A 26004-nucleotide genomic window follows, 5' to 3' on the forward strand; every position below is an offset into this window, starting at 1 on the left:
TCAGCCTCGTCAGCCTCAGCTGCAGGCAGCGACATGGCCCGTCTAACTATAAGACAGAAGCGCAGGAGTGCTGACCTTTGCAAAGTATCCGTTTCTCACCGTGTCTTGTGTCTTTGAACAATCGCTATGCGCTATCTTTCGTTTGCTGGTAAGGGTGATGTGCAGCCGTACCTTTAATCTTGACTGACATGCTCAAAGTCACCCTGTGCGGCCTTATTGCGTCCAGTACATCGTTCGATGTATCACCGCAGGATATGCTCGATTCAAATACACCTAATATCCTGACTGAGGCACCTGTCGATCCTTGCTCATTGGTCGATTCGCCAGCGGCAAATGCAAGCGTCCAGCTCAGTAGTTGGCTAGAATGCGCGGTCAACGGTCTGTATACACAATGCCAGATCGTCTTCTCGACCATGCTGACTTCGAGAAAAATAGGCTTCTACCCGTATCCTGCGAACACGGATTGGCCTAAAGGTCATGCTACATCGTTCTCAAAAGACATCAGATTTACATTCAACGACACGCATTACGACTTCGATGGCTCCCTCAGACTCTACACGACTTTCAACGCAACTCTCGGCGTAGCATTCGCACCCTTCAAGCACGGTTTTATCAACAGCCTTGGCATACCCAACATAAATGGCGATAAGGGCGGCTTCGTCTACATGATCGGCTGGGCGGGGGGGTTCCAGACTCGTGTCCAGCGCGATCTGTACTTCACCAATGCAGCATTCGCCGTGGTCAAAGAAGAGCAAGGGGAGAGGAAGATAGTTGAGTTCCGAGAAAGCAGCAACATCCCGAACACGGCGCATCTGCCTGAGGCTGTCGAGTGGGCATGCTCTTTCGATTAGAGTACGCTGAAATACGACATGAATATTGTCAACAGATACTAAAAGCTCATTGGACCTGGAGGCCGCATTCTCAACAGGCTCCAGTCTCTTTTGGCGTTCACAGCATCATAACATTTGGGCTTCCGCCACTGCCCTCTAGCCGAGATATCCTCTCTTCGCTTCCGCCATTTGTTTCTGCAACCCGTCCATCTTCTTCATCAGTCTCATAACATGCTCTTGTTTCCTTGACTTCTCTGCCTCATCTGTACCGTTATCGATCCAGTCGGATAATTGGCCATTGTTTAGTAACTCGTTCTTTTGTTGAATGACTTCCAGGTCTGCCTCCATCTTCCCGGTTATGGAACGGATGAGATTGATGTAATCTTGCTGCTCCAGGCTTTTCTCGATTTCTGCAAACTCCTCGTCTAGCTGCCAGAGCAGGTATAGCCTTGTCAAAACGCAGTCGGCTCGATCCTCAAGTTCTGTTAAGAGTGGAGTAAGATCATCGGTATGGCGACACTGAAGGACATGCGCGGTGCTCGTTGTGCTCATTGTGCTGGTTCGTGTGGTTATGATGATATCGCGCAGATCTGTTCCTACGATCCTTCTTATATACAGCACATCTTGAAGGGAGAGAATACTCTCGATGTCTCCAGTAGATGGTCACTTTACTAGTTGTACAGTGCAGGGCCGTCACACCAAGTCATGGCGATCAATGTGAGTCACGTTGTTTATCTTCATCGTTGACTCGATAGCTCAACTCAAATCACGTACGGCCGGCTTCACACTGCCCAGGGGGTTTCTAGACTGCAGACACAGAGCTTGGTTTGAAGATTATCCGAAAACGCAAAATTGATGTAAAAGCGCTGGAGATGTCTAGTGGGAAAAGAAAAAAAATCAAGGCTGCTCCATCTCTTCAAACCCGTACGCAACGTCGGCCTTAATCTCCTTCACATGCTCCTCCACCAAGCTCAAGCTTTCTTCCAGATCCTTCTTGTCCTCCTTCGCAATCTCCAAAGCGCGATGTCGCGGCCTGCCACCCACGACGTATACGCCTGCAATATCAGTAATATCAACACCGTTCACAAGCTTTCGGTACTCCTCCACATCCCGATCCAGCATCTCTAACTCCGCTTTGAGGGATGCCACTGCACCAGCGCGGTCGGTGGCTAATATGTCGGACTTTGCTTCGTGATGCAGGTGTGCAATCTTAGACCAGCGTGTTATGATCTTGTCGTAATGTGAGGGAAGAACTTCCCAAAAAGTGGTCGAAAAGAGTGTTAATCGAGGTGTTGAGTACGGAGTAGACATGACGGCAGAAATGATGGTTGTTTGTTGTTTCAGGTAGGCGCACGCGTTGCTTTGTAGAGATACGCATCGCTCTAGAGGAATGTGGTTCGGCGGCACAAAAGAAACTTCACACCGCGCTCGTGCTTGATAAGGGTTGAGAAGCTATGGTATCGGTGAAGAAGGCATATCTTTGTTCTTGTCATGTGTCGCAGATTATGTACCAAAGCCGCCGTGCGGTCTGACTCGATGCTAGGCCTGTCACACTGTAGAGTCTGAGGTCACAGCTCCTGTGTGGCTATCAGCGCACTGAGCAACACGACATAGTCACGTCCCGCTATGGAAACAGCGCTGGTAATCTGTATCTGCTTCACAGTCCACTGAGAAGATCAGGGGACAAAGAAACTGGACAAAATTGGAGAGAACAAGAACGAAGCGGTTAGACTACTTGCTAGGAACACTGAGAGGATTGACGAGTATCTGACTGCGCTGGCAAGTAAAGTAATTCTTTCAGCTTCGAAGATTCAGCAGGGAATATACAATATTGTTTGTATCTAATACTAATTACCATATCACTTACCATCACCTTTGCAGCAAGTGAAGGAAGCAAGACATGTAACGACGGCGCAAAGTGAAATAGGCGATGTAACAGTTTTCGACATCACACAATGAACGCAAAAGATTAAGCATATCTTCATGGCCTCCTTCTACGCCTGGTATACTCAGCCTAATAAGTGAAATATCATATGCGACTACATCTGGAAACAACAGTGCGACACAAAACCCCAAGTCGTGAGCCATGCGGGGAGTCCGGTTCAGAATTCGAAGACCTTGTTGAAACGATCAGCGAGCTAAAAGGCAAGATTTTAAGCTGTCTTGAGGAACTCAACCTACTCTATAGCCAATTCATGCAAGCCACTCCAGGTACAAGAGAAGAACAGATTGCAGGTGCACGCATGTCGAAGATAGCCGCAAACATGCAAAGGCAGATTCAGCAGATCGATACGCACTACGGTTGGGTGCTAGCATCAGACCATGCACTCGTGGACGAAGTTCTTCGTTCACGCTTTGGGAGGACAGTCGATGGCAGGAGATGGTTGAAGAATGCTATTGAGAACCTCAAAGCCGCACATCTTCTTTTAGGGGATAGCGCACGACGAGCTCTCTAACAAGATACGAAGATACTTGGTAGCTACCAAAGCGGAAGTATGCTACCTTTCTCGGTAATGTCATCGTAGTCTACACATGATGCGTTGACGGCACTGAAAGTGCAAACGATGTCCTGATAGCAGATGTATGTTCCTTGTCGTGCGCACTGGTAGATCTTATCACGCAACTCTCTATGCAGATCGAGGAACTTATTGTAAAACTATCTCGTTATGATAACCGAGAACATGGGGCTGATCGATGCAAGTGTGTATCGCTCTGTGACGGTACTAGTCTTTGATATCGCGAGACTCTCAATATGCTGGCTATATCATATCCACCCCCCATCTCTGCCTTGTGGTCATGTCTGGATAATTGTGCCACCCATCGTTCATGGCGAGCTGATATTCAAACCAAATTTGACTTTCCTCTGGTTCTTTCTGACGTGCACACAACGGGTCATCCCGTAGCTGCTCTAAGAATTCTTGTGTGGCAATATAGCGCTGGTCGCTTCCTTCTTCGCCCCACGCTTTTCGCAACGTGTCCAAATATTCGTCATGTCGGTCCAGTATGAGTTTCAGACGTATCTCATGGTCTGCGAATGCAGCGTAGAGCGTCTCGCATGGAGGGGAGGGCTTACCAAGGACATGCATGCTGTCGTCGCTGGAAACGTAGTGTAACACCCATTGGCCTGGTTCCTCGAATTTTCGGCCACAATTGGGGAAGGGACAGATGCATGCAGCCTGGAGAGTGTGTAGATAGTATGCTTCGATAGCCTGTATCAGGAGAAGCTTACGAGCGTTCTGTATGTAGTTGTAGAGGTCTCCATCATGAAGCCAACGCTCATATGCACCTACTGGCCCAGAACGCTTTTGTATTGGAGGCAAAACCAGTTGTGGTGACCATGATGCCTTGGTCAGCTCTAGTGAAAATCGACTACTATCTGCGTGGGTTTGCTGGAATAGCTGCCTCGATACGGGCCGAAATGTAAGCGGCGTATCAGGACAGAAGCGCGATAGGCGTGCAGAAATACCATCTGGACATCTTCCGACCATCTGTATGAGCTCTTCAAACACTATTGCATCAGATTCATCGATACCCTCAGCGCCCAGCACAACATCTTTAGCGCAGGGAAAACGTCGACGAAGTGTCTTCCAGAACTCAGTGATCTGATGTTCTTCATAGCTGCTCGCTAGTCCTTCAACGTCGTCTCGGAAGTTGATGTGCTGCTGCTCGCCGTCAAGCCATTCACTGCCGAGATTCGACGATGTATGAGAGAATTCAACATACAAGTACCGCATACACTTGCAAGCCTCGAGATCTGAATATGTGATGCCGGGATATCCGCCCGAAAGAAGCCAAGGGCCATCGATGACAAAACGTACCGCGGGCTTAGACCAGAAGAGCTTCGCAGCCTCTTTGCGTGTTGAAGGGGATGATCGCATGACCTGCCAGAGTGCTTTGCGGTCACAGAAGGACAATATATAATTCTGAAGCTCTATAGGCAAGCGCAGAAATATTGTGAAGCTGTGGAGTGAGGGCTTTGCTCGTTCTTGTCCCTGGCGGACGTAGTGTTGAAATGGTGTACATATCTCGCCTGAAGCCGTTGCGCATAGATCCCAATTTAAGGAGGTCAACCACGGTCCCTTAGGAGTAATCAAAGGGGTGTGGTTTCGAAAACGCATGCTGGATGGGCGAGCTTTTTTCCGGTACGCGACGTGGGATAGCAAGCGTAAGGGCTAGACAGGTAGCAGTTTATGCTGTACCCAATATGCAACGTCGTTTCGGCGCTAAGCTGCCCGTAAGCGGTCTAGCGTCCATACCCCTCGTCCACTCAAGTTGGAAAGCTAAAGTACCTAGGTAAGGTTCAGGTGATATGTTGGTATCAAGCTGCATGCAATTGTTGTTGCATCCTCGATGCAAACTTGGAGATGGCGGACTAACCCCAATGCATGCCAAGAGAGTGGAATGATCAGCCAACGAGAATGTATTGGTAGCAGGTTAATCCTGTTTCCAGTCGAGTGGTTCTAAAGCTTTCAGCCACAGTGGGTTTCGGCATTTCATGATGCTCGAGCATACTGACAGCCTGCGCATATGCTCGATATTTACGAGGACTAATCGCGCTATTGGATAAAACAGTGTCCATGGCAGCCAATGATGATGAACGCGTCGTAATCGCGCGTTTACCAAGAATGCGCAATGGAAAGGGGGGTGAGGATATATTGGAAGGTGGCTGGGTGAAAGAATTAGGTTTGGAGGACTTGGATGCTTGATACATACCAACGCGTAACAGGCGCGTCTCTAGCCTACCTAGGTAATGTGACGTCATTAAAGAACACCCTAGGCAACACCATTAGGACCTTTTCATTCCTCTCCAATCATCCAAGCTCGTCAATTTGACATTTCCATTTGAGTACCATCATAGTCGTCTCAATTCCCTCTTGCTCATCCCTCTTACTCCTGGAGAGCATTGATAACTTCCTTGGCCGCGCGCTGCCCTGAAGTTATAACACCCTCAAGATATCCCTTCCACTCATAAGCTAACTCTGTGCTAGCTAGTAAGTCCGTTCATCGGGGGAGCTCTAGGTCTTACTGTTGGGCTTTATAGTTTCCTTTCGCTCACCAACAATGTCACGCCTTATGGCGCTGTAAAAGACCGCTAACTGCCAGGGGAAGATATCATCATCTCAACAGCAGCTGCAGAATTACCTTCCACTTCTGCATCGTTTTTGTTCGGCTGTGATGGAATATACAGCCTTGTTACCGAAGTGAGCCTACTTGCATCGCAACGGCTAGACCAAGAGCTTTCCGGCATGACATGTCTGTCTCCTAAGATCAGGAAGATATACGATAAATTGCTCGGCCGAATCAAATCTTGGCAAATGCAATCCTTTCGAGTTGAATTGGAGTCGGATATGGAGATGCTAGAGCACACACGTCTGGCCGGTGAGGCATTCCGGGAAGGACTATACATCGACCTCGCGACTGCTATAGCAGGTACGACGGTCGCGGACACTGCTGTGATACTCGCGATACAGCACCATGTCGGTACGCTATTCAGCTACGGTCCACAGCTACTGGGTTCACCATGCATCACGACTATTCTGTGGCCTTTTATCATTGCTGGTACTTGTATAGTAAAACAGGACCAGCAAGAAACGTTTCTCGATGTCCTTCGATCCAGTCAATTTAGCATGAGACATTTGTTTGTCCTCGGCGACATGATGCGGCTTCTTTGGGCTGATGCAGACCCACGCATGTACGGGCCATATGGACTACATCTAATCATAGAGAAGTACAAGCTTAATCCAGGATTTGCTTAGTGCCAGAGGATTTGTGCAGAGTTGTTGTGATAACCTGACTTTGGTATGTTCATTAAGTCGCCTCTTATAAGACTCAATCAACATGTCCGCAACCGTCACCCATGTTGCACTAATGCAAAACTTTGGATTATTCGTTCATGCTGAATTCATCGCATATAATAATGCAGTTCCACATTCAGTTTTGATCTCACCAGTGCTTGAGAACCCTTCGTCCTTCACACCTATTAACCACGTAAGCGAGACTCTGTAGATTTGACATGTCAGACCTACATTCAGAATCTAGAAATGTCGTGAACACGGTCTTGCAATCGAATGAGCAGTCAGGAAGTCCACCTGGCCACCTTCCCCATCTGATAGCACCAACGAATCCAGGAGTGTCGTAGTAATTATACACCCATTCCTCACTGAGCTGGTTGCTGTGCTCGGCACACGCTTTCTCGATCCATCTATATGAGATTCAGTAACAGTTGATGAGAAATGAATCCGGAATTCTCTCACCCTTTCAAAGTCGCCCTGGGGTTGTCAAACCGTTCCACGTTGTCTTTGCAATCGGGCTCTGGTATTGGAGTATCGGCTAACTTGATAAGTTCTTCCAGCCATTCATACTGCGCATCCATATATCCTTGTGGCACATCGTAGACGTATGGATAGTTCACGATTCCGCATCTACATCCGAGGTTCTTGGGCTAGATACGATCATGTCAGACCTTGAGTTTTGTGTTTATGCGGCATATCATTGACTTACTGTGAGACATGTCGGCGTCAGAGGTACTTTTGCGCTCACTACCCCTGTTATTGGGTGAGTCAACTCTTTCTGCCCTTGACAATTATTCAGTGTGCAAATGAGATCCTTGGCACATGCTAAGTCCTCCTCTTTGAGGTCGTTGATTATATCGTTCTTACTAACGATTAGTTCAGCTAATGTTTGGCCAGCAAACATGGATGCATGTACAGCTATGGTAAGACCGAGTGCACTCTTGGTAAGAACAGATGGATTCCAGTTTTGATCCGCCTGAGGGACTGGTGCAGTAGCACTGGAAACTTGACGATAGAGTTGAACGAAAGCCACAGATTCGCCTATGGAGATACTGGGGATTGGGAAACCAATGAATTGACCTGCGACGGGTTCAACCGGATTGTTTGCCTGCGCCAAGGCCATAAGGTTTTCCGGACCTGTGTCAGCAAGATCCATGGCATGGCGTAAGATGTTCCGTACACACTCCTCAGTGGGGTCAGCGCGCTTCAAGTTTTGTCCTTGACAGATCTGCTGTGTTTCCTGGAGACCTGTCATGCCCAAGAAGTCCTGGATGCGCTCAGCCATTCTTTCAGGAATATGATAGACAATGTCTCCTGGTTCGTGACCGTTACTCGCTGCAGTAAGTGTTTCGATGCTGATAACGCTACTGCAAAATAAATCAGCATCAAACAAGTTGTAACTAAACATATGTCACTTACGTCGCTGTACTTGTCGCAGGTGGTTGGTATGTCAAAGTAGTTGGTACAGCGGTCGCGTCCGAGGCGGTCACGATGGCGATCTCTTGAGCGCCTGCCATCGAGTGGATCTGGCGGAGGTCTTCTGGACGGAATTTCATCTCCTTCCCTAGCTCATGGTTGTATATGTAAACTGCCTCGGTGATGATAACTGCCAGGGCAACACCAAAAGCCCAAGCGGCAAGTGGAATGAAACGCTTGACATGAGTAGACACCTCGGTCTTCTGCAGTATATCATTGAGTGCCTTGCGACAACCTTCCGATTGTCCGTCGTTGCAACTCTGCGTTCGCACATCCTCAACTTGTTGGCGTATCCCAGGGCCGAAGGCGATAGTGATCCCATCAGGTGGTATCGTATCATGAACCCCGGTAGGATACACCTGTATCTCTGTGCCTGAAGGCTCAGAGTTCGTAGCCTACGGATGGATGTTAGCGCCGTGAGTATAACGGATAAGTTGATTCGTACCGCGGCTGGGAAGTACACACTCTCAGGGCCAAATGTGAACGTTGGAATTGCTGCGCTTTCGTCTCGACGCAAGGGTGCCTTTGTTGCAAGCGGAGATGCTTCAATCGGTGTTCTTAAAGCCCGAGCCGCAGCTGTCTTAAGGTAAAGTGCTAATGCTATAAAGCTAGGAGAAAGCATGTCGATTAAGAGTAGATCGATAGTGAATCATCCAGGGCGGATCTCGAGCTTATTTATGGATAGGTCATGGCCTTAGACCTCGGGAATACAACTCCTCCGTTGAGACACCATATCATCTTTCTGTCACCCAGATTGCAGCGTGACGCCCGGAGAGGCACAGTTCTTTGTACGCAGACGGGGCGGGAAGTTGTTGCATTTAGTGGTCGATGGAGACTATTGCGGCGATGATGGAGGTATTCTGGCTCATCAATGTGAACATGAAACGTGGCACGGTATTCAAAATGATTTCATCCTTTCGGTACGTGGCGTACTGCAGATTGGAAGCGGTTGGGGCGATGGAACGTACCCATTTCGCCGCAATGCTGGGAGCTCTTGGGGCCGGGGCCGAATGTTCCATGTTGTATGCGTAGCAGAAGAGATTGTGCTACCCTTATCCGAGGAATTGGCGAACTACGCCTCGCGAAGAATGGCTATGATTAGCAAATTATTCAGTTTTCACTCGAACTACAAGGCATGAACACATGGGGCCATGCCGATATATTCCTCAGCATATTGGATGGTTGGCAAGAGAACAGTTTCCCGTTGGGGCGAAATAATAGCGGCGCTGCTGCGTCGGTGGCGATGCTTACAAGAGCTTTGCACATATATAAAAGGCTTGCGCGAAGACTTGATTACAAGTGACCATGCACCCGTGAAACCACTATCAAAATGTGGTCACTACTCTTGACATCATTATTTCTCAAAGCCTTTATACCAGTCTATGTTTCCGGATATAAGATTGACCAATCTTGTGAAGACAAAGGCATTGCGCAGGACATCCGGGATGCCATGACGTCGGCTTTCGAGAAAGCTTACGATGCATATGGAATTCTGGTCTCCCCTCCCTTACACGCCGAGGCGCTCGAACTTCTAGGGTTTCTGTTCGCGAAAGACGGCGTGGACCCTGCTAAGCTTGTAGAAGAGGGCAAAATGGCAAAGACTATCAGCGTGTTGCAAAACATAAATACCAACATGCGGAACGAAGTAACTGGTCACGCCAGTGTACTTCCGAAAGATGTGGTATGGTCGAAGAAAAACGCTTTCAGCATTCCAGGAAGGGTCTAATCTCTGCCTTAGGTCATTTTTTGCCATTTCAATCGCTGGAAGCCTGTCGAGGGAGAGGAAGATCTTTGGCGAGATACTAGTATGTGGCACTTGACTGTTCCTTGAACAAAGACTAATTACGCATAGCAAATGGTATCAAACTGAAATTCAAGGAGCAACAATGTAGAGGAGGCACAAATCTTGATAAAGTCGCTCTAGCTGTGACCTTCAACCCGGAGACGGAAGATGAGGACATTACCTGGAGGAATGGCGTAGCGATAGAAAGTAGACAGCCCACCCAGATCCAATTGTGCACGTGGTTCGTTGACTGGATCAAGCAGAAGAAATTCAAGCTCTCTGATGACGCTCAAAGGAGGACGAATATCGGTAGGGCGATGATCAATATGGCTGAATGGAATCTGTTCGGTCTCACACAGATTGGTAGGTGGTGGAACGACTCGACTTCGCGCCGCGGCTAATTAGTCGCAACCAGATGCCTTCAACCTTTTGGACAAAGTCCTCTTACATGAGATGACACACGGTCGTGGTGCTTATGCTGAATATAACGACGGTATGGTAGAGGTAGAGGGTCTCGCAGATGTTCCGTCTACTACCCGACTTCTTGGTCTCTTCACGTCGCCTGCATATGGATGGAAGGCGGCATTGCGACTCGCACGTGAAGGAGATGACCTTGGGGGAGAAGCCGCACCAGACAACAACGCCGACACCATAGCTCTCTTTGCGAGCGGTACGTGATATGGCTCCTATCTCACAGGTAAAAGCTGACTGCTCCATAGGCTCTTGGCTGCTCAAGAACAAAACCAAGATCGATAGCAAAGGCCGAATAGTAAAGAGGGCAGGTGTGGCTTGAAATTGATCATGATGTACATGATGCCTATGGCGCGTTGACAGAAGTCCTTGTTTCACAAAGGAAAAGTTTCCCTGTCATATAGTTTCTTAAGCGGCGATATTTCGAATGGAACGTCTCCAAGTGCATCCAAGACCTGTACGGGTAAGGTGATGTTGAGTTGGACCTCATAGACTTGCGCACGCACTTGCTTCAATGCCTCGAAGATGAAGATCAGTGACTCATCATCTGGCGTACCGACATCGGCATCATGATACTGGAACTGGTCCCATATAGTCATCTCGATCCGAAGCAAGCGCAGTTGATCGAGACTCGCTAGAGCGCAACAAGCGTCTTTCCAATCAAGATAACTTTCTTTCGGAAAGCTGCCTCGGGATGTCATGAAACGCCTCATCGGTGTCAAAATATTCGTTGATACGTTTACGTAGCGCAGCATGTGCCAACTGTCTGGGGCTATGAGCGTACGAAAGCTCATCACTCCTGTAGCACCTCTAAAGCTGAACTGATTCGCCTTGTACAAGATTTCCACAGCTTCACAGTACCTGCCCCTTTAATTAGCTGTGATGAGAGACCTGCGATGAAAGCTTACATTAAACGACATGCGATGAGCATAGATATAAGGTCGCCATTGGTGGTTGATGCGGGGCGGTACCAGCGCGTGCTCCCCTCATTCCAAACCCCAAAACAGACATGCTGCCAGGTGAGATATGGACTGGCTGCATCCTCACAACGCCAGTGCCCTAGCTTGGCAGGTCGTCCTTTGGTAGGAGTAACATGTAAGAAGTGCAACAAACACTGCGGCTCAGCGAGCACCTTCTCGTAGATCAAGAGTCGCATTTCAGCCGACAACTTTCCGAATAGCACAGACTGCTTTTGACCAAGAGGTGAGCTTCTCGGCAGTACAGGTCTCGGCATTGGTTCGCTGTCTTGGTTCGGTGCGATCGTAGTGGTCGGCTCGGTCTTTTTGCGTCGCAGGTTTCGGAGGAAGAAGGCGCGCATGTTTGCTTGCTTGCTTGCGTAACGAGAGTGAAGAAGATTTCAAAACACGTCAGGGTATTCGCAGAGAGCACTGAGCTGATTTCCAGAGTATCTCGGGATTGTGGTAATCTCAGCGGCCTACTTTGACACGTTGAGCCTTTTACTTTGGGTCCGGGATTAGATTGCGGCACAGCGATGCAGAAGGCGGAGACCGACGGCCGGCGCTTCTGTTCGCTCTTGCAACGCGCGACATGGCGTGAAAATAGATGACCACGGTGGCGCAGAGTAGAGGAGCATACGTATAGGCTGATGCAAAAGACTCCCGTAAGGTCTGGGGTTGGAGGGGTCGAGAACTCGAAGACGCGTTCTGCCGATTGCGGACTAGCCTTCTGGCGCTACGTCGCGTCGCGTCTTGGGGATGTTCTCAGCCCTCTCCGCTGACTTAGGCACACGTCATCAGCATCGTTAATCTCATGCTATGCCATTGTCCTCGTATCTGAACCATTGCATCATCTGATTTTTTAGATCGACTAAGGCTAGAGCTCTGGCTCTAAGTCGCTCAGATGTCAGGACGCGACACATCCCACCTACCTTCAACCTCATATCATGCGACGCCATAGCTACCCTCTTGAACAAGGTTCATTTGTTTCTCAACCATCCCTTTTAACCCTGAGTCTTACCGATAACCTGTAGACGTGAATTGTACAATAAGAACACCATCCGGGCACTCAACGTATCATGTAACTAGCGATAAGATTGGCACGCCTAGCGCTCTCGGGTGTTCCAAAGGTTGTCTTACTAGACAGGATATGACTTTCCCGAACAAAAAAGTTCGCTGAGGCCAGGCGGGACCCTGGGATTTGGTAAAGTGACAGGAGACATGAGTATTCCTAACGTCGAACATCCCCAATCTTCCCCACGACTGACTCAGAACACATCCGTCACAACCGAATTTGACCCACTTCCCAACACTTGGTATTCGCCTCCGACAATTGCTGTTTAGACTCAAGGCGGAGATGTGGTTTCATGGTCAAGCCAAGCGCGGAGCGGAAACGCCAAGTTGCCGCCCATCACAGGTATAGCCTCATACTCCGACGGATAAGAGAAGAAACCCGTAGCGAGCAGGCATCTTCAAGGCTGAGAGTCGAGATTTCACTGACTCACTCGCACGTGCGAGCTCCTGTTGCCTCGACCCAGATAACGGGCCCGCATCCGCGCAGTTGCTTGGCTGGCCGCCACATGTATCCCCAAGACCTCAGACTATGAGATGCGAAACATGTGTTGGAGCGGCATGATAAGGCGACTGCAGGCTCGTTTAAAGATGTAAAGGAAGCCATGCAAAGCCTGGAATAGGCAAGCGGACTTCGCAACATTACTCAACTAAGACAAATCACAATCATGGCAGGCGACACTTCCCCTCCAACCACAGAAGGCTTTTTGCAGTATCATGAGCCGAACAGTGAGCTTTTCAAGATTCTAAGTGGTACAACACATACTGACACGTACAAGTTATTCAAATTCTCGTCCTCGTGTCGTTCTTCTTTTGGCTTTCCTTTGGCGAATGGCTTTCCAACCGTGTATTCCGCGCCGGTCTCATAGGGCAGATCATAGTCGGTCTAATCTACGGACTTCCTATCGGTGGTGAGATCATACCAATCGCGTGGCAGGAGGCCTTCATTGCTCTCGGATATATTGGTCTTGTTCTCATCATCTTTGAGGGCGCCCTGGCCGTGCGGCTGGATCTGCTCAAAGCGAACTTTGGACTGTCTGCTATCGCTGCGACAATAGGGGTCGTTGCTCCGATCGGACTTACGTATGCCTTGTTATATGTCGGTTTCGGCTATGGCGCAATCGAAACTTTCATCGTGGGTGCTGCACTCTCAGTCACTTCTCTTGGAACAACATTCGTGGTGCTGGGGAAAAGTTCCAAGGAGATCAGCTTTGCGGATACACGAGTTGGTACTGTTCTAGTCAGTGCGGCTGTATTTGATGATGTCTCTGGGTTGGTCATGGCCAGGTAAGACACCCAATGCTTGACAATGCTACTAGACCATTAACACCTATCAGTGTAATCGGTCAACTAGGAGCCCTAGGAGGTGAGAATTCTCCCAATCTAGGCTGGCTCATCGGACGCCCTACACTAGTATCCGGTCTTCTGGCCATACTCACCCCAGTCCTCAACAAATGGGTGATAGCACCTCCATACCGAAAATTCGTCGAGCCGCATCTTCCAAAAACACGCAAGCGTCATGTCGTTAACGTGATCGTCATGATCTTTGTTCTGTGTGCTTTTGTTAGCATCACTGGCTTCGGCGGTACCTCAGTCCTTTACGGGTCCTTCATGGCTGGAGCATTCCTCACATACCTCCCATCCAAGCACCCAACTGGCCCTTTCCATCCACCTTCCCGCGAAGAGGCAGAAGAGGCAGAAGCTCGTTCTATCGCCGAGGCCACCGAATACGACGATGCAGGCGAACCCGCAATCTGCCCTACATTCATGCACACATTTGAGAAGTATTTCCTCGACGTGGTGAAATACCTCTTACAACCTCTCTTCTTCGCCTCCATCGGATTTGCCATTCCGTTCCTCGATCTTTGGACCGCGGAGGCATTCTGGAAAGGCTTTGTCTACACACTGCTCATGTTGATCTCCAAAGTCGTGGTCGGCCTCGTGATACCTTTCGCTACTATCCTGCGCAGACCACCTGGTATGTCAATCCGAGAATGTTTCACGTCCACCTTCTGGCCAGCCATGCTCCTTGGTTCTGCAATGGTAGCGCGCGGCGAAATCGGCCTCCTTGTTGTGCAGATCGGCCTCAATAACACGCCCTACTTGTCGAAGGAAGCCTTCATCACCGCCGTATGGGCCATTGTGCTCAACACGATCTTTGGACCTGTCACCGTAGGCTTAATCATCAAGTACAAAGCAAGGGCGATTGCGGATGGTGTATGGGGCCTAGAGAAGGCGGAGCAAGGCGGGGATGGATGGGATGACGGAATCTCTAGGGCAAACACTATTATTCCCGATACGATGAGTGTAAAGGAGAGGAGTAAGAGCGTTGCGGTATCGCAACATAGTAGGATGGTGTCTGATCCAGTGACGGTAGCCATCTCGCCTTGATAATTGTTTCTTGACTTTGATAATGAATTCTATGAAACCCTGTTCGTGTAAACTTGTTCCAGCTATGGAGATCGAGATTGAGAGCCGTGACAAGCGAGATCTGTTAAACGTCCTGTTGTCAGGTTGGAGTCAGTGCACATGAATAAGGTGTCGTCTTTACGAGAAAGCAAGGCTGTATTTGATTGAGAGGGGTATGCGCAGCTATATATCCAAAAATTTCCAAACATGCAAACATGGCCTTGAAGATCAACAAAAAGAACGAGCGAAGCTTGTGAGCAACGTGCTCAAGCCAGAAAAATAGTGTCGCCATCACCTTGAAATGCATTCTAGCTTCAGATATACCTGCAGAGATCATTTATCAGCATGGCCAAGCTAGCTGGACCAGAACCAGCCGCTGCCCTTCTTCTTTTCTCCATTCTTTGACTCGGCCTGTACCGATTGCGTATCTTGGAACGCCTTCCAAGGATCGCGCGGCGGTTGATCATTTCCTTGGCCGCGCTGGGTGTGTACAGTCTCCGAGCTTTCTTCTCGTCCATCGGCGAACCGCTTCTTTAGTACCACTTTGGTTGTTATGGAGCCATCAGACGCGACAGTTCGCTCGGTCGTCGTAAGCGTGGAAAGAATTGAAGGCTTCGCCTCGTTCATCTGCTCAGCGATCGCAGATGCTACCGAGGTGGGCCCGGGTGCTGAGGCTGGGCCTCGCGACACAGCGTCCATACGCTCGTACACATCCATCTCAGTCTCTGCTTCCTCATCTCTTTCATGTGCTGCGTCCAAAACAGTATTGTATGTGTCACGCCTGACAGTGTCGGCGTAGGGGAACCGGTCCTGCTTCGGCGTGGGAGGATCATCGTGCTGGTCTTCATGATCGTGGCTGTATTCGTAGCTCGGCTCGTCGCTCGTCGCAAGGTGAGGGCAGCTTGGCTCCTCATCGCGATCCATGGTTTCTTCCAGCTGGCGTTGCGTGATGGGGATCTTACCATGAACCCAGTAGTTGTCTGATGTATCGTCATCCACACCGCTAGGATGACTGGTCTCTGGTTTATCCTGGAGCGTCTCACTGCGCTCCTGTAACAGTGGTGTCCTCCTTCTTCCCCAGGCTCTCCGTTCGCTTCCCCTCATACAGTGTGGAGATTCGGCCTGTTCGGCTCGTAGGAGATCTTCGTAGGCCGCTTGCCAAGGCACGCCGGCCTTGTCCATCTCGCGGTTCTGCTCGAGTGCGCGCGGAGAATAGGCAGCGTCATCGATCTGCGATGCATCTGCTGGCGGCGGCCATTGCCAGGATTTGGACCATGTCCACACGTGGGGCTTTCCGTCTTCTGAGCGAGGTTCGTTGTAGTTGTCGAACTTTGCGACGTCCGTTACAGGATCGTCCCAAGCCTTGTCCTTAAACTCCTCGGCCAGTCTTCTCGCTTCTGCCTGCATCCGCAGCAATGTTTCTAATTGCATCCACTCCCTGGCCCCATCTTCTTCAGAAGTTGCCGATGAGCCCCTGTTTTCGTTGTCGAAAGGTCGAGGAAAGCCCCAGTCGCACGACCATCCCCACTCCTGACCCTTCTCGTTGACCACCCTTTCGACGAGGCCAGCATCGTTCTGTCGCGTGATCTGCGGCTCCTCGCTCTTTGTTGCATCGCCAAGTATCTCTCTTCTTATGTCATCAGCTTTGCGATCGAGCTTCATGAGGGTTTCACTATTGCGCAACACAGCCTGGACATCGCCAACCCTGAACAACTCTCGGCCTTCATTTCGCAGCTCGGCAATGTCAGCTTCAATGTCGCGAAGCTTGGCACACTGCCGTTCGTCGGCCTTGCCAAAAAGACATTGCTCGCGTGCGTGATGCGCGTTGTTGTAGTTCGCGATGGTGGCGGGAAGCGTGAAGACGGTGTTGAGGAGCGACGAGACCTGGGAATCGGCGAAGCGGCGGAAGGCGATGAAGGGGTTGTCTTCGGGTCGGGTGTGATCGCGTCGATTATTTTCGTTGTTGTTCGTCATACTGTACTTGCACTTGTGGAGTGGACATGTAGATGTTCGTGATGGTGTTGGCTGATGGTGGGGAAGATGGGGTCGAGTGATGCCTGGAGCTCGGAGATAAGGCAGGCACACGTTACCCGACGCGTAAAGCACATGCTCTATTGTCGACAACCAACCATCTCTCCGTCACTCTACACCTGCGAAACCGGGCATCGTGAGGATGCACCCATCTCCCCTAGTCAGTGTCTTTCTTCTCGTTATTCAGTCGGCCTCTCTTCATCTATTCTTACTCTCCCCAAGCATGCACTGCCATCTACCCCACATATGCTGAGCCGGCTATGACGATGCTCCAAGATGTGCCAGGCCTCTCAGCATGTACATTCGCATGTACATTCTGTATACACAACCGAGTTTCATCTATTTACCAACTCTCCATATGCGCCCCCTAAATCCACCTACGTATTACAAGAACATTTGAGTGTTGCATCGCAATTAAGGCATAATCTTGGCTTTCTTGGGATCTGCGTGACTCCGGGATCCTCTCGGCAATCTACACACGAGTCTGGCTTCAACACCATAGGAAAGATCATCAACAGTACCTTGAACCCCACCAAGAGCATCGCCATTCTTTGCGTGAGACAAACGCGTAAGGCTGTTACGAAAAATACCGCAGTGGATATATTCATAGCCAGATTACTCAAGCACTGCCTACGATCTACACGTTATCGGCTTACCGCCCACTGCCAGCCAAGGAGCCAAGTCCGTGGCACACAAAGACAATTGACTTCAAGGCCTTAGATCGTCCCGGATTAGAGCCGCACTGTCAAAATCTAGGGCTGCCCTGTCGAAGCAGCCAAACAAAACGCCTGTTTCCGGTGACCCATGATACGACTCCACGCTCCAGCGACGCGATGTGCGTCATCCCAAGCGGAGTCGCGGAGGGAAATCCCCGCCTGCATCTCTTTTCATTCTTGGGCCATTCCTACTAGGGTCTTATCGACCAGCGATCGAATACCCACATTTCCTGTTTCTGGTCTTGTGAATATGTTTTGAGTATTGTGTCAAAAGACTAAACACGTCACTTGAGGTTTGACATGAGTGTATAAGAAGGGAGGGCAAACGCCCCATCCCGAACTCAGCTTACAACACATCAAAGTCTTACTTCACAATTCAACCGCACCTCTAATCGAACGCCCTCCGATTGCCCATTCAGGAGCAGCATACGACACCTGCGCGATTACTGCACTACGGACACCGAGTTTTCCAGATTCTGCCGTCCTCCCTCCTATAAAGCTGCCCAACTCCACCACGACACCAACGACACCAACGACATCACAACTACTTCTTCAAACGATTTCCTCTTCAATCTCGCATCGCCAACATGCGCTTCTCTATCATCATGGCTACCTTCCTCGCTAGCGTCGCTGTCGCTATGCCCGATCCTCGTCCCCAGGGCTACTCTGGACCCTGCGCCAAAGACAACTGTGGTGTTAGCGGCCAGGTATGCTCAGGAGGCGCTATCTGTGTGGGGTGGCCAAGCGTGGATCCTGCCAAGAGGAAAGGATGCACTTGCAGCCGTGGTTAGGCGTTTGGATTTAGATCTCGAGTAAGAAATAAATGTGTGTACGTACAACATTATCATAATAAGGATAAGGCTGATAATCAGCAGATAGGTTAATAATGGGGGTGACTAAACTATCTACTGGTTTCTGTTTGGATAGGTGTATCATGAATGAATAACGAATTCGAAATCTTTCAAAAACTTTGTCTTGCTGTTGTCCTGGCACTGTCAATGAGTAAAGAAGAATTTTGGTAATTGTGCACAGACTGATGATCTCTATCTTGGACTCACTACGAAGTTGATTGTGAAATGCTACATTAGGCTTAGTTGTATCGCGCCGTTGCGACAATACATCCGCCGTCCCCCTTCGTACTGATACTAATGTACTACATTCTAGATCGTCATAACACAACAGACATCTAACCTAAGAACATCACAGATTCACTAACATCTACCGTCGACGACCAAGACCCTTCATCAAGAATGTCCAGCGCAAAATGGTTGCCGTGCGGACCGAGGCTATTACTCAACCTACCTTACAATATCGAGAACAAATCTACGGTAAAATCGAGAATAATGAGTGGGTGGCATAATCGCTATCTTGAACCAGAACAAGTGCCAACTGGTCAGTGTAGCTCTTTCGCTCACCTACGCCGAGTCAAGCTCCAAGTAGGTTTTCACGATACCCTAGACAGCCATTCTCACTCTAAGAATTCGGAATCATGGTGTATATGTTTCGTGTTCTCTTCGAATCCACCGTAGATCACGCATACATCCATTTCGAGTCGCCCACTGATTCCGAGATGACCTCGAGAGTTAAGTGACCTTCGAAACGACCCACATCCACAGCTACTCGATGACGTTGCGCCTATTGGATTTCATCGAGGATTCGAGCTCGAAAACGGACATGAGTAGAATAAGGTGCCCACGAGCTATGCATACAACGATCATCACCCGCTTTCTCAAAACCTTTTAGTCACAGATCGGTCAATCGGTCTATGCGAGAGAAGCGAGTGGGTGCAAAGGCCATCTAATTATCCTGGGATTGTAGACCCAACGCCCAGTTTAGATTTTCCGTCGCTATGAGAGGTTCCACTTGGCAGTAAAGAGTGCCTCTGCTTAGACCGATGAGATCGGATGAGCAGACAAATCCTTACGTGGAGAACGTGAATTGTTCAGCAACCATATTTCGGATTGCAATTTCTACATGGTGCGCCCCCGTAGAATCGAATCTTGCAGAAACATGATTTCCCACGACATACAGGGCTGTCGCTCTGTGAAAAGAAAAAAAAGAATTCGAATGTCGAGGAAGCGTCAACGGTTGTATGCAAGGTGATAAAGGGACAGGGAGAATAGGAACAACATGGGACGAACACATCCGGGAGTATTGTTTGCCTTCTAATCAGCCGGCCCATATCTTTCTCGAAGTTATAGCTCGGAGAGGCTATTCATCTTTAAGCTGTTGGCCGTGATGTAGTGTAATATGAAGATGCTTTTTTCCTCAAATGACCGAGGCTCATTACACATGTAAGAACAAATATCTTGCCACCTTTAGACCACACCTCACAACAAAAGCATGCAGATGACTGACATGGTATGCTACTCGAGGCTGTTATGAACGTGATTGCATGTGATGAACGACGACGAACGTACCAGGTCAGCGCAACACCAAGCCCTTGAGAGCCTGTCTTCCCCGGATAGAAGGCACAACCCAATCTAGTCCTTCCCCGGATATGCTCCCCATACCTGACTCCACAGCGGATGAAGTGCCCCTAACGGCGCGTAATCGCTTACCGCCCCACGTTCATCAATCTGTATTCTCCACGAATAGAGGCACTCAAATCCTCAGTGAACACCTTTTGGCACCGGCAATACGCCCCCAAGACTCATATCAGATCCCAAAGGATTAGAACCACGTTCCCGTGACGCAACTCCCTAGCGTGTATGCAGGGATCGGTTGTTGTGGCACATTGCATTTAACCGCGATTAAAGGTGCCAAGCTGGCTGTAAAGAACATTAGGACGGTGCTAAGGATGACAAGAACCGGCGCCGGAAGCTTCATTTAGATTAATGTGAAACAGCTTTGTTTCGTCGTTTATACTGCATTGGGGAGGCAAAGGGTGCGCTTTGGGTAAAGGCTGATCGACCACCTGCATACACCGTGGCGCATTAGATTAATCTCCCGCAGCTTGCTGCGTGTGGGTAATTGTCCTGGAGCTAATGCACTCTTCCCCATACTGGTGGCGGTGGATGCGCAGGAGGAACCGAGGTCGGTATGGTATATGGATATTGTTCGTAATGAGAGGGAGGGTGGAGACATCGCTAATCTTGTCTGTAATATCTGGATAGGGCCGAGGGAATTGGGAATTTGGTATAAGTAGGCTGAGGCTTGACAAAATATTGAGGTATCTGGCCACCAACGTTCTCTACAGTCTCCAAGTCAAGTAACAGTCTCGATAACTCGAATTCACCATGAAGCTTTCTCTCATCACCATCTTGTCCGCCACCGCGCTGGTTTCGGCTGCGCCTTTCGCTGAGCCCGAAGCCTTCCTCGATGAGCGCCAGGCTGCTCAGAGCATCGATGCTGCAATGAAGGCAAAGGGCAGGAAGTACTTCGGTACCTGCTCCGACCCAGGCCGCTTCAACAGTGGAAAGAACGGTGCCATCATCAAGGCGAACTTCGGTCAAATCACACCCGAGAACTCGTGAGTCTCGTGAAGCCTCGAAGCAAAAAGTATGCAGAGCTGACTGTTGGGTAGCATGAAGTGGGATGCCACTGAGCCCTCGCGTGGTTCGTTCAACTTCGGCACTGCCGACCAGACCGCCAAGTTCGCAAAGGACAACGGCAAGCTCCTCCGCGGTCACACCACCGTGTGGCACTCGCAGCTGCCCAGCTGGGTTTCGTCCATCAGGGACAAGGCCACCTTGACCACTGTCATGCAGAACCACATCAGCTCTTTGATGGGCCGCTACAAGGGTCAGGTCTACGCCTGGGATGTCATCAACGAGATGGTACGTACATACTCGCGGGGAGGATACACGCAGCACAGGTACTGACTATCCATCAGTTCGAGGAGAACGGCAACTTCCGTGCCAGCGTCTTCTACAACGTCCTTGGTGAGGACTTTGTTCGTATTGCATTCGAGGCTGCCAAGGCTGCGGACCCGTCTGCGAAGCGTTACATTAACGACTACAAGTAAGCACAACTTCTTATGCGGAATGTTATTATACTAACAAATGCTCAGCCTGGACCAAGCTTCCTACGCGAAGACCCAGGCCATGGTCAGGAACGTCAAGAAGTGGATCGCTGCCGGCATCCCTATCGATGGTATCGGTTCCCAAGGTCACTTGCAATCTGGCCAGGGTGCCAACGCCCCAGCTGCCATGGCCGCGCTTTGCGGAGCAGCTCCCGAGTGTGCGCTCACCGAGGTCGACATCCAGAACGCCCAGCAATCCGACTGGACCAACGTTGTCAAGGCTTGCTTGAACCAGAGCAACTGTGTTGGTATCACCGTCTGGGGTGTCCGCGACTCCGACTCCTGGAGGCCTCAGGGCAACCCGCTTCTGTTCGACTCCAACTACAACGCCAAGACTGCTTACAACACTGTTCTTGCTGCTCTGAAGTAAGCCTGTCGCGCGCCATCGATGGTGTGAAATTCTGTATATATCTTTTTGGTTGGTGGTTGGGGAATTTGTACATACACGGAGAGAATGAAAAAGCTCTTTGTCTACCTATCCTGACGCTGCACTTCAGTCCATCTTGTTTTCTCGCCCAGTGAGGATGCTCTCCTGCTGCGCGGTCTTCAACGCCTTGATGATACTAACGCCGGCGTCCGCGCTTGCACCCGTGTCCGCCTGCTTGGTCCAGAAGATGTCGGCTGCGTTGATGCGAACACTCTTTCGCCTCTCCCGCTCAGTTACATCAAGATGTGACTTCTTCTCTGCGGTTGCCTCAAGCTCATCCAGGTGCTTCTTTCTCCTCGCATACCGTTCAGCTCTCTCCTTCCGTGTTTGCTCAGAGCCGATCCTGGATAACGCGAATCGTACAGCAGCTCTAAAACCCATAAAGATATGCTCTGAAATAAGGATGGTGACCGGTAGACTAGCCCATGTACTCAAGCCAAGATACTCGCCAAGGAATCGCTGGGTACCGAACATGTGAACGATAGCAGCACTGCTAATACTGCCCAGCCATGTCAACGACTCTAGACTAGCTACCCATGGTCCGATGCCGTCGCTACGTGTCGCATGAGGACGCTGATGTTCAACGCAGATCTTCAGAAAGTCGGACCGTAACTCGATCCAGTTGTTGATAAAAAAGCCAATTGGTACCAGAGGCCACACGGGGCTAAAGAGTGCGAGGTAACCGAACTGGATGACCATCTCTGCAATGTCTTCCTGTACATTGTATGGTGGCCTTAACGCTTGCCTCCTTGTGCGGCGCAGAAAACGAGACTCCGCAGGATCTTCTTCCATTGGTCCTACGTATGAGTCGCTGCTCCGGTTATGCGCTCTTTTAGCTTGTCGGTCGCGCCACCATTGCTTTAATTGCGTCTTCAACCAGGGCAGCGCAAGTTCCTCTATTGCGCCTGACACCTGTCCAGTAACGGTGAGTGCTATGACTTCATTGCGCAGCCGGTCAGGATCAGCTTTGAATACTGTCTTCGACCTGTTTTGCGCGCCTAGTGTCGCATCGATAACGTTCTGCAATAACGGTACAACTTTTCCGCTGAAAGGTACGTAGACGAATGCCGTGAGAAGTATTGGCAGGTAATTTGTGATCGAGTTGAGCACAAAAATCTTCTGTGTCAGCGACATTTCGTAATGATCAGCTGTTCGATGGTTCTCGTATTCTGTCAATGCAGTAGCAATGTCTTCCAGGAAGTTTGTCGCATATGGTAAGAAGACGGCGAGAAGAACAGTAGGCAAGTATTCCTAGATCGCAATTAGGTTTATTCAGCAACGTTCGGCAGTGTACTTACCAAATAGAATTTGTAGGGACCTTCGTATGCCTCGCCGATGAATGTCTCAATAGTGAAGACAAAAGCGATAAGAACTCCAAGGAACAAAGCACTAATGAGGACGAATGGTACGACGACGAGCTGCCGCACAATCCTCTTCCACCTGGGAAATACATGTCGTATCCTCCCGGCTGAATCGATAATCTCTTGCTCGTAACGGAATTGTGGGCGGTTCACCTTGAGATCACCTACTCCTCGTGTGTTCCATCGAATAGCAAGGTCGGTTTGCTTAATCTTCCAATACTCCAAGAACACTGTGCACCAGACACCAATGAGCAGTGCAAAGAGGAGAGAGTATTTTGGTAGGAATGCCCAAGCAAATATGCCAGCAGCACACGGAAATGCCAAAGAACGGAAGTAAGTCTGAATGAAGGCGAAGTAGAAGGCAACTTTGGCGCCCCACAGATCACGGATACGATCTAGGTCTGCTGGTTCCAAGAACACACGTGTGCTCAAATGCGCCAGCAATGCGCGGTTCGCACCTTGGTTGTGTAATGGGAAGATGGAAGTCACATTTTCCCATGGAGGAAATCCTGGAGTGATACCTGCTCCTCCAAGCTCCTTGCGCCAGTTGACGAGGTGATACATTGACAGCAGGTCCTCGGCTTCGAAAGCTGCGCTGACTACAGTCTTTGCAGTACCGCCAGGATGATTCTTGGTGATAGCATACAGCCAGTCTTTGACTCTGTAAAGATTACCAGTAAGCTTTGTGCTGGGGCAAATAGTCCATGGACAGCTCCACGTACCGGGACTTGTAAACGGTGTTGCCAAGCAGGTCTCTAGGCGCTTGCACAAATACCAGCAATGTTTGGTCATAGCCCGGGCGTACCTCAGTATTGAGGCCTGCAGCCTCTAGATCATGCAACAACGTCTTGCACTCCGCAATGGCGACATCGGCATCTAGCGGTTGTCAGCCAGCCGCCTCATGGGTGTGATCACACAGAACATACCGACGCTCCCAAAGTCATACACGACAACATACTTGTCGTTGTATGTGATGTTCGCAAGCTCAGTATCGTCGCTGAGTGTCGTATCCGATCTCTTCAAGGGTTTGATTTGCATGACCAGAACGGCTTAGGACAATCCAAAAGCAAGGATGGAGGTCGAGACTGCGAAAAGTAGGGGTCCATAAGTGTGGCTGGAGGTTTTATAGGTGCCACTGAAGCGTCGTCATGGTGCCTGTTCGTGGCTGCTGTGGAGTCGGGTAAGCTTCAGCTGTGCCGCGCATTGGCGACCGCAGGTGGGACCAACGCTCCTGAGTGCCAAACTTAGCACTTGGGTGCCGATTGATCCGGACCGCGGGGGAGTAGCGATCATCATCTTCAATTACGTGTTGACGCGCGGGAAGTGAAACAGAGGAATACCTCCGCACGACGGGACTAAGATAGATGGGATTATAAGGTCTCGGACGTGAGAATGTCGTTGGACGTTTACTAGACACTTGGGCGCGCTGTCACATGTGTGCGCTTGTTCTGGACTAGCGCCTGATGTCGATGACGCAGATCCTTTGTCGATCCACGAGTCGACGCGTCTCGACGCGCTTCCTCATCAACAATGCTTCAGAGCCCCCTTTGTTTGCACTTATCTCGCTTGAGCGCGCTAGACGACAAAGAGTAGGCAATAGAATCAGACTTGCATTATTTGACGACCCAGGCGCCAGCAAGTTACACAAGTGTTGAACCCGCTCTATGTAGCCATGCGTCAAGAGATTGAGGTGACACCAAAAACACCGATGCCAAAGGAATATGGCTATCTTCCAAAGGGCGACCGGTACAAGACGCTCCACTGCCGCAAGCTTACTCATGAAAAGGGCCGGAAATTATACATTGTTGTAGATAAGAACAAGACGATCGGGATTCGTGTCCCTCTGAGTGTCCTGCACAAGGTTCACACTCAAGCAAAACAAACGCTGTCTACTCGCCGCGCTACAACAGCGCAACGCGATGCTACTGATATCGCCAAAGCAGCTGCCGAAGTAGACGTTCAGTTTCCAAAGATACCTGCAGCGGCCAAGGAAACGGTACTTAGGCACGGCTTCAAGAAGCATTCTGGGAGAGTCGGTCGAACAAGTTCACTACCGTTATCGCGGAAAGTCTTGCTTGCTGTCATTGCGCATGTACGTCATATGCACACCGATTATGATACTCTACTGGAGAGGGGAAAGAGCAGGGAAATCGCAAGGAAAACTACAAGGAAAGGGATTGAGACAGTAATACAAAGATGGGGATACGCCAAAGGTGCGAATCAAGCAGCGCTACCTTTACCTCTGTTAATGGACTGACTTTATCGCAAGATTTGTCCTGGTATTTCCGTACGGAGAGAAAATCACCCTCTGAAGGACCGAGTTGAGCTATGCTTGTTATCATTCAAGGATGTGAGTCAATAGCTAGATTCCTTTGATCTACATTTGTTGATCCGCTGACCGTAGCCAGATTCGGTACCATTTCTGACCTTCGCGACAATCAGTAGACAGTAGTCATACGCAAGCGACCCGCTGGAAGTCTCTCCCACCTGACGCCAAACGTCGACAGCCTGATCAGGACGAGAAGATTACCGACAAGGTGATGTCAAGTAGAAACCCAGCTATATCCACCGAAACAGTCAACGGTGACTTTGATGACTCAGGAAATGGAGTAACCAGATCTAGTCACTTCGTAATTCGGATTAGATTCCATATACAA

At 49.8% G+C, this 26004-nt stretch overlaps 12 protein-coding genes across 12 annotated transcripts; 5 read left to right on the forward strand and 7 right to left on the reverse strand.

Moving 5' to 3' along the window:
• Positions 1 to 126: 126 nt before the first annotated feature.
• Positions 127 to 851, forward strand: CC77DRAFT_1059514 (hypothetical protein; the record flags this gene model as incomplete). The annotated part of the gene is made up of 3 exons (XM_018528242.1): positions 127 to 148; positions 199 to 378; positions 436 to 851. The coding sequence occupies 3 exons, from the start codon at positions 127 to 129 to the stop codon at positions 849 to 851; spliced, it is 618 nt and encodes a 205-aa protein (XP_018388048.1).
• A 68-nt stretch (positions 852 to 919) lies between these two features.
• CC77DRAFT_742157 (hypothetical protein) lies at positions 920 to 1555 on the reverse strand. Its single transcript, XM_018533013.1, has one exon. It carries the CDS (start codon positions 1380 to 1382, stop codon positions 987 to 989), a length of 396 nt encoding a protein of 131 aa, XP_018388049.1. The 5' UTR covers positions 1383 to 1555; the 3' UTR covers positions 920 to 986.
• On the reverse strand, positions 1556 to 2355 carry CC77DRAFT_742158 (hypothetical protein). The gene has a single exon (XM_018533014.1). It carries the CDS (start codon positions 2139 to 2141, stop codon positions 1728 to 1730), a length of 414 nt encoding a protein of 137 aa, XP_018388050.1. The 5' UTR covers positions 2142 to 2355; the 3' UTR covers positions 1556 to 1727.
• A 1234-nt stretch (positions 2356 to 3589) lies between these two features.
• CC77DRAFT_1059517 (hypothetical protein) lies at positions 3590 to 4948 on the reverse strand (the record flags this gene model as incomplete). Its single annotated transcript, XM_018528243.1, has 1 exon — positions 3590 to 4948. The coding sequence occupies one exon, from the start codon at positions 4946 to 4948 to the stop codon at positions 3590 to 3592; it is 1359 nt and encodes a 452-aa protein (XP_018388051.1).
• A 697-nt stretch (positions 4949 to 5645) lies between these two features.
• On the forward strand, positions 5646 to 6679 carry CC77DRAFT_1018635 (hypothetical protein). Its single transcript, XM_018524664.1, has one exon. It carries the CDS (start codon positions 6077 to 6079, stop codon positions 6584 to 6586), a length of 510 nt encoding a protein of 169 aa, XP_018388052.1. The 5' UTR covers positions 5646 to 6076; the 3' UTR covers positions 6587 to 6679.
• A 42-nt stretch (positions 6680 to 6721) lies between these two features.
• CC77DRAFT_1059518 (hypothetical protein) lies at positions 6722 to 8720 on the reverse strand (the record flags this gene model as incomplete). The annotated part of the gene is made up of 6 exons (XM_018528244.1): positions 6722 to 6807; positions 6857 to 7032; positions 7085 to 7272; positions 7332 to 7989; positions 8042 to 8493; positions 8544 to 8720. The coding sequence occupies 6 exons, from the start codon at positions 8718 to 8720 to the stop codon at positions 6722 to 6724; spliced, it is 1737 nt and encodes a 578-aa protein (XP_018388053.1).
• A 677-nt stretch (positions 8721 to 9397) lies between these two features.
• CC77DRAFT_742390 (hypothetical protein) lies at positions 9398 to 10079 on the forward strand. Its single transcript, XM_018533015.1, has one exon. The coding sequence runs from the start codon at positions 9429 to 9431 to the stop codon at positions 9822 to 9824; it is 396 nt and encodes a 131-aa protein (XP_018388054.1). The 5' UTR covers positions 9398 to 9428; the 3' UTR covers positions 9825 to 10079.
• Positions 10080 to 10642: 563 nt separating this feature from the next.
• On the reverse strand, positions 10643 to 12013 carry CC77DRAFT_742392 (hypothetical protein). Its single transcript, XM_018533016.1, has 2 exons — positions 11261 to 12013; positions 10643 to 11213 (listed from the first exon to the last, which is right to left on the reverse strand). The coding sequence occupies exons 1-2, from the start codon at positions 11668 to 11670 to the stop codon at positions 10727 to 10729; spliced, it is 897 nt and encodes a 298-aa protein (XP_018388055.1). The 5' UTR covers positions 11671 to 12013; the 3' UTR covers positions 10643 to 10726.
• A 1034-nt stretch (positions 12014 to 13047) lies between these two features.
• CC77DRAFT_931843 (Sodium/hydrogen exchanger) lies at positions 13048 to 14770 on the forward strand (the record flags this gene model as incomplete). Its single annotated transcript, XM_018534232.1, has 3 exons — positions 13048 to 13108; positions 13159 to 13666; positions 13717 to 14770. The coding sequence occupies 3 exons, from the start codon at positions 13048 to 13050 to the stop codon at positions 14768 to 14770; spliced, it is 1623 nt and encodes a 540-aa protein (XP_018388056.1).
• Positions 14771 to 14928: 158 nt separating this feature from the next.
• Positions 14929 to 16839, reverse strand: CC77DRAFT_1018637 (hypothetical protein). The gene has a single exon (XM_018524665.1). The coding sequence runs from the start codon at positions 16760 to 16762 to the stop codon at positions 15143 to 15145; it is 1620 nt and encodes a 539-aa protein (XP_018388057.1). The 5' UTR covers positions 16763 to 16839; the 3' UTR covers positions 14929 to 15142.
• A 3465-nt stretch (positions 16840 to 20304) lies between these two features.
• CC77DRAFT_1087100 (endo-beta-1,4 xylanase) lies at positions 20305 to 21929 on the forward strand (the record flags this gene model as incomplete). The annotated part of the gene is made up of 4 exons (XM_018529447.1): positions 20305 to 21007; positions 21062 to 21314; positions 21371 to 21498; positions 21548 to 21929. The coding sequence occupies exons 1-4, from the start codon at positions 20775 to 20777 to the stop codon at positions 21927 to 21929; spliced, it is 996 nt and encodes a 331-aa protein (XP_018388058.1). The 5' UTR covers positions 20305 to 20774.
• A 123-nt stretch (positions 21930 to 22052) lies between these two features.
• Positions 22053 to 24385, reverse strand: CC77DRAFT_1059523 (hypothetical protein; the record flags this gene model as incomplete). The annotated part of the gene is made up of 4 exons (XM_018528245.1): positions 22053 to 23237; positions 23285 to 24008; positions 24070 to 24223; positions 24274 to 24385. 4 exons carry the CDS (start codon positions 24383 to 24385, stop codon positions 22053 to 22055), a joined length of 2175 nt encoding a protein of 724 aa, XP_018388059.1.
• Positions 24386 to 26004: the final 1619 nt, after the last annotated feature.

Source organism: Alternaria alternata (genome assembly GCF_001642055.1).
Source record: "Alternaria alternata strain SRC1lrK2f unplaced genomic scaffold CC77scaffold_6, whole genome shotgun sequence".
Taxonomy (NCBI): Eukaryota; Fungi; Ascomycota; class Dothideomycetes; order Pleosporales; family Pleosporaceae; genus Alternaria; species Alternaria alternata.